Source organism: Galeopterus variegatus, unplaced genomic scaffold, assembly GCF_000696425.1.
Source record: "Galeopterus variegatus unplaced genomic scaffold, G_variegatus-3.0.2 Scaffold5133, whole genome shotgun sequence".
Classification (NCBI taxonomy): Eukaryota; Metazoa; Chordata; class Mammalia; order Dermoptera; family Cynocephalidae; genus Galeopterus; species Galeopterus variegatus.
Genome location: NW_007731244.1, coordinates 8031 through 15349, shown reverse-complemented (window position 1 = coordinate 15349; position 7319 = coordinate 8031). Strand labels below are relative to the sequence as shown.

Below are 7319 nucleotides of genomic sequence, written 5' to 3'. Positions count from 1 at the left end.
TTCATATAACCTATGCACATCCTCCTGTGGAATATACATAAAGCAAATGTATTTCACAGGGCGTTGTTTTCCAAAGCCTTGCAGTTTCAAATGTTAACCTTGCAAAGGACAAGAAATTTTCCCCAGGCTATAGTCTCTATTGTAAGATAAAGAATTATAACACAGCAAGGTTGCTGGCTCAAAGACAGACAGGTTACTGATTGATATGTAAAGATACTGGGAAATTGCTGTAAGAAGAGAATGTTTGCTGAGATCAAGCCTTTGTTAGTGGATCAACTTCTTGAAAATTGCATTATGGATTGTCACCTTGCTTGTTTTACTGAATGTTACCAGCTTCTATGTTAAACTTGTTAAACTATACTTAGCAAAAACCCCACTTACGTTTTCTTCCTGTAACTTCCTGGTCTGGAGAAAAAATGCAGGAAGAGAACCCCAATTCGTGGTTAATTTCCCAAATGGAAGAAATGCCTCTCTCTTGAGAGTTCTGGGAGATTAATCCCTTTTCAGGGCTTCTTACTGCTCAGAAGAGACGGGCTTTGAGTAATCTTTGGCAGCTCTGTCAGCCAGGGGAAAAGGGGTGACAAATCTGTGGGAGGCAAAGCAAGATCCTCCCATATACTTTAAATCATTTTTAGATTATTTACAGTACCTAATACAAGGTAAATGCTGTGGAAATAGTTATTATATTGTATTGTTTAGGGAATAGTGACAATTTTTTTTTTTTAAGTGTCTAGAAGTTCAGTACAGATGCAGTCATTGAAGGCCTGGCTACATTTTTGATCTGTGGTCAGTTGAATCCATGGATGTAGAACCTGTGCATATAGAGGACTCACTGTATTTTGAATGGGCCAATGACCTGAGCAGACCCTTCACAAGATTTTGATCCAGTTCTCTTGAATACTGCATGCCACCTATTTAAGCAATAAAAGAAGCAGCTGTAAGTAGAGAGCTTAATTATGATTTTTCATAAAAGGGTTTTAGTTCCCTGTGAACATGTTTTTTTCTCTTAATTTTCCTTTAAGCTTCCTCATCACCCATTCTTACCAGGAGCTCTTAAAACAAACAAACAAACTCCCAAAAATATATGAAAAAGAGAAGGAGATGAAGAAAAATAAGGGAACAGCAATAAAAGAGGAAAGCATAGAGTAGTGGGGTAGATAGGAAATTATATATAAAATTCCACTTAAAAGGAATGGGGTCTGTGTTCTTATGAAATGGAGTTGTCTCTGGGACTTCCTTTTCCACACAATCTTCCCAACTTCTAAACATAAACATGCATGTGGTTTCTTTCATGGGAACTCAAATCAAAAACAGGAATCATCCTCGCTAATTAATGCTGAGTGGACCAGGAACTAACCAGAATCAAGCAACAACAAAATTTAGGTCAAAACTTAAGACCTGGCCGGCCTGTGGCTCACTCGGGAGAGTGCGGTGCTGATAGCACCAGGGCCGCGGGTTCGGATCCCATATAGGGATGGCCGGTTCGCTCACTGGCTGAGCGTGGTGCTGACAACACCAAGTCAAGGGTTAAGATCCCCTTACCGGTCATCTTTTTAAAAAAAAAAAAAAAAAACTTAAGACCTATGGACTGGAGGAGGAGCTTTGGATATGGGCAGCTAATCTGTCTAGGATAAAAACATGCAGGTGACTAACTTCATCATTCCCAAAGGAAAGAATTTGGGAAGACAAGGAAGGGAAAAATGAGTCTCCATGTCTCAAGGCCTGTCCCAGGAAACTACTGATAGTTTATAGTGAGAGTGATCTCATATATAGTAAATACAACAATAGATATGTATGGAGGGGGCATTAAGCCATAGAGGGAGGGGAAGTGTACAGTCAGACCACTCAGGCAGTTAACTAGGTGAAAAAAGAAGGACTTTCCACACAGAAGGGCCTGCATGATAAAAAAAGACATTAAACGATAGAATATTGCTGGACCAGAAGATAGCTAGAAATGTAAGTAACAGCCAGTCTGTGGAAGTAAAGGACCTTACAGTTTATCCTACAGGCAATGAGCAACCATCAAAGGGTTTTCTTTCAGCACTTTAAATATGTCATTTGTTGTTTTCTGGCTTCTACTGTTTCTGTTGAGAAGCCAGTTGTAACTCTTATCATTGTTTCCCTGTATATCATATGCCTTTTTCTCTGGCTGTTTTTAAGATTTTTGTGGTGTTTGTTTTTCTAAAAGGATAACAGTGTATGATTTTCTTGTTGGAGAGGAGGCGGCTAACTGGTATGGGACCTTGGTGTTATCAGCATCGTGCTTTAACCAACTGAGCTAACTGGCCAAAAGATTTGTTTCCTTTTCTTTGTTTATCAGCAGTTACATTGAGATGTTTCTAGATATGGTTTTCTTTGTATTTATCCTACTTGGGGTTCACTTAGTTCCCTAAATCTGTGGGTTGCTGAGGGGTTATTTTGGTTTCTTGGATTTGTTTTTTGTTGTTGTTGTTTGTTTTTTCCTTTTATCAAATTTGGAAAACTTTTGGCCAATATTTCTTCAAATATTTTTTTCTGCCCCATTCTCACTCTCCTCCTCCTCTTCTAGGACTACAGTTACACTTATGCTAGACTTGTTAGTACTTAGTACAGGTCATTCAGGCTGTTCATTTTTTTTCCAAATCTTTTTCTTTCTGTGCTTCAATTTGCTTAATTTCTGTTGAGGGCCAATGTCTAGTAATCCCTGAAAAATCTAAATGTTGACATTTTCCAAAGCATAGGTACCCTACCAGTGACTGTGGATTCCTTTGGGGAAGGTCTGGAGACATAGTAGTCAGGAAAACATAAACCACAAGACATTACAGCAGAAGGGATTTAGTATTGGGTGTTGATGGACTGAAAAAGCAAAAAGGGAACACTGAGGTAGCCCAGAGGTGATAACTGCAGAGAGCAGCTACTACCCCTAGGGCTAGTAAAAAAGGGGAATCAAGGTTGGACTATTAGGTCTTGGAAGCTCAGAGGAATGACCCAGCTGAGCCAAGGGGGGGTGGCGGGTGTAATGCCAAAAGAACCTCAAGGCTGAAATCAATTGTTGCTACTGGTGCAAAGGGCTATTGCTTATTGCTGGGGTAACAGTAACACAAGCTGCAAGCAGACAGAAAGGAGGAAATCCCTTCTCCCCTTCTGCCTTCCAGTCTCCCTCTAATGCCCTTTATTGATGGAACCTAGCCAGCATAGAAAAACTGTAGCCTGCATGTTCTGAGCCATAGCATCACAGAGGAAAGTATAGAAGAGTAAACTTGGAGCTAAGAAACGATAGTCAGATAACTACTGCCATATCAACATTTTTTGTGCTAAATTAGTAAGAATTGCTCAAATTAGACTCCACTTAATGTCATCTTATATGCTTTTACAGACTTTTAGGCCCTTTTGAAATGAAATCTCAGAACCCCATGTCAATTTTCTGCTATACTATGATTACTATTAGTGTCTTTTTCAGGAGTAAGGAGAACCTTTGCTGGGGTTCAAACATATATTTGCCAGAAAATCATAAAGATCTCTTTAGAAGAGATCTGTTTAACTGAGGGTAAGTAGACCCTTCCCTAACATTAGGTCTTCCCCATCAAGCACAAAGTGGCATAGATTAGGTAGGGCTGGTAAGAATCCAGTCTTTTCCCTACCTCCATTTCCTATGCATACCCTGGTATGGCCATAGCAAGGAGAAGACCAATTTCCTATTCTAGCATTGGACAACCACCCATTGTCATTGAAAAACCAACTCTTTTCCTTTGTTCCCTCTTTCTTGCCTCAGCTCAAGCTCCTTTGCCCAGCCCTATCACCTCTAGTTTTCTAATGCAAATAGATGACAAGACAGGGTTTAGTGTTCAACAGTTCACCTTGTAGTATACTTTTCACACATGAAAATTTTTGAATAATGAAGGATTTTTGTTGAACATTTGTAGAACATTGGGCATGAATATTTTTCTAATTTTTAAACTTTAGGACCACAGAAGTTCCATGTGAAATGGGTCATTTCTTCAAGTCTTCTGTTCTTTAGTGATGAAAGTTAACACTCTCCTTCTACCACAATTACCTTTTGCTAATAACAGTAAAGACACCAGATTCATTACATATTTCACATATTTAATATTTGTACTTAAATATATTAGACTAGAATAACTTTTTCTGCATCTGCATATATTAATTATATATTATATAGCACTCTGTCAATTATACAACACAAAAGACATTTATAAACATTAAAATGGCAGTGTACGTATTAATAACTGAACATTACAAGATAATAATAATCAGGTATTCATTTAATGGGAGACTCTAGTATTTCCTGATAATCCTGCCTTCTTAAATTCCTCCAGTAAAGTTTATAGCCAGCAAGGACAAAAACACTAATCATGATGATCGCCCCACCAAAGACATCATAGACACTAGGAAATATGTGTAACACTAGAAGCTGCAAGACCATAGCTACCACAATCTCCAGATGTTGTACTGTGCTAACCAAAGCTGGATGGAATTTGTCCAAGGCGTAATAAACTCCTAGGAATGCTGCCGTAGAACAGACACATATAGCAATAAGATAACTCCAGGTTTCTCCATCTAATGGGATGATAGGTTCTTGAAGAATGAACATAGTAGATAATCCCCAGACTGTCCCAGTCCAACCAAAGGTAAACAGTGCAGTCCACATGCTGATCTTTTCCCTGATGGATCTATATACTATCATAGAAAGAGCAGTGGTCAGTCCAGCCATCACAGTCATAGTGTACCCAAAGGCTTCTTTCCAGGCATTTAACAAAGAATTGTCTTCATCAGCAATGTTGGGGATCATGACAAGACAGACACCTAAGATGCTGCAAATAACTGTAGCCATGTCAACATAAGCCATTTTTTCATCTACAAGTAAAAAAGCCAAAATAGCACTGAAGACTGTGGTTGTGGCTCTCCACATAGTGGTCCCATTGCTGGGAGGAACTATTGAAAATGATGTATAAGCACAAGTGATTGAAATGACATTGCATACACCATAAAAGAAGAGTCGTAATCTGTACCCACTGGGCCCAAAGGGGGCCTCTTGATAGTAACAAACAACTAACACAGATAAGACCTGCAAGACAGAACGGATAAAAATCAGTTCTAGGGATGGAACTTTAGAACGATCAGAAACAAGCCTAGTAATAAGAGCTACACATCCATGAGCCAAAGCAGATCCAAACAGCACTATCCACATTTTTCGGGACTGAAAAATATTTTTTTCTGCAAAGCTCTGGAATTGTCCAATCTCATTGGTCATTGGGTCTTCTGCTGGTAGAGGTCGGGTATCCATGGTTCCAAAGAACGTTCTTCCTTTTCTTTTCATTTCACTCAGAAGACCTTTCTTTGGATTTTCTTCCATGAAATTTCCATAGTCTTCATTGATTTCTTCATATCCATCATCCCCAGGCTGGGGATAATGAGAAGTATATTTCACCATCACTGTGTTGGGATGTATTTTCACCCGTTTTTTAACTGGATATGTTTTGGAAGGAGAAGTATCCATTTCTTCAGATAATCTATTAAAGAAAAAAGACAAATGTACATATTCATTTCTTTGGAAATGTAATGTCTGTTATAATCAATCTGCACCAATTCAATGATAGAAAGTAGAGGCTGTAACAAGAATCTAGAAAAAATGTATTAGAGATGATCTGTCAATATGCCTTATCAGATGTATGGAGCCTGCTGGAATTGTCTACCCTTTTTTCAGTCCTATCTCAAGTCTGTACCTGTTTTTCATTCTGCTTATTGTTTTTCTCATTCAGCTTTATATCCCATCTTTACTTCACAAACTGATATTTTTCCATCTTTTCATTCCTACCTTACTTTCCACCCATCCAACAAGAGAAACACGGAAACAAATAACTTAGATCAAAACTTTCCTTATGTGTCTATTTGTCTATGTTATAAATCAAAATGATAAGGCCAAAGTCATTTGTATAATCAATTCTGTATAATGCCAGAATTTACTTTCTATTACAAATTATTTTTAAACATTTATTTTTGGTTCCCCGTACATTTTCAGATATAAAGATACACTGAGGGCCGGCCCGGTGGCGCACTGGAGAGTGCGCCGCTTGGGAGCATGGCGGTGCTCCCGCTGAGGGTTCGGATCCCATGTGGAGACCGGTTCCCGCTTACTGGCTGAGCGCGGTGCGGGTGCAACACCGAGGGTTGCGATCCCGTTGCCAGTCAGTAAAAAAGACAAAAAGGAAAAAAAAAAAGATACACTGAAATTAGAAAATAAATAATGAATTTAGTAACACTCATGCATGCAACACCGAGGGTTGCGATCCCGTTGCCAGTCAGTAAAAAAGACAAAAAGGAAAAAAAAAGATACACTGAAATTAGAAAATAAATAATGAATTTAGTAACACTCATGCACTGTTGGTGGGAATATAAACTATACAACCTTTCTAATGGGCAACTAGGCAATATATTAAGATTTTATCTAGAAGCTACCATTTATTTAGCAATACCACTTCTGAGATTTTACCCTAAAGAGATGATCACCAGGTGCTTTTTACATTCTCTTTTAAAAAAAAAAAAAAGTAATGCACATTTATATTTGCTTATATAACATAAAGAAATTATGGAAACATACAAAGGAAGCAGTGATGGGGTGGGACAGGTAACAAGAATTTAAGAAATCCTTTTTGTTGTGTACTTTTTTATATTTTTATTTTTGAATTGTGATATTGTTCAAAAAATTAATAACTAAAATATTCATGTTACTTAAGAAAAAACATACAAAAAGTGTGGGAAAAATGTATGCACAGGAGAGTTCATTGTAGCTTACTAAAATGAACTTTCATACAATGGAATACTATGCTATACATCCATTAAAAATGACAATGACACTAATCATGATGATCGCCCCACCAAAGACATCATAGACACTAGGAAATATGTGTAACACTAGAAGCTGCAAGACCATAGCTACCACAATCTCCAGATGTTGTACTGTGCTAACCAAAGCTGGATGGAATTTGTCCAAGGCGTAATAAACTCCTAGGAATGCTGCCGTAGAACAGACACATATAGCAATAAGATAACTCCAGGTTTCTCCATCTAATGGGATGATAGGTTCTTGAAGAATGAACATAGTAGATAATCCCCAGACTGTCCCAGTCCAACCAAAGGTAAACAGTGCAGTCCACATGCTGATCTTTTCCCTGATGGATCTATATACTATCATAGAAAGAGCAGTGGTCAGTCCAGCCATCACAGTCATAGTGTACCCAAAGGCTTCTTTCCAGGCATTTAACAAAGAATTGTCTTCATCAGCAATGTTGGGGATCATGACAAGACAGACACCTAAGATG

At 38.3% G+C, this 7319-nt stretch overlaps 1 protein-coding gene across 1 annotated transcript; it reads right to left on the bottom strand.

The window, feature by feature from the left end:
- Positions 1-4062: 4062 nt before the first annotated feature.
- Positions 4063-5528, bottom strand: SLC35G2 (solute carrier family 35, member G2). The gene has a single exon (XM_008588970.1). The coding sequence runs from the start codon at positions 5495-5497 to the stop codon at positions 4259-4261; it is 1239 nt and encodes a 412-aa protein (XP_008587192.1). The 5' UTR covers positions 5498-5528; the 3' UTR covers positions 4063-4258.
- Between the last annotated feature and the right edge of the window lie 1791 nt (positions 5529-7319).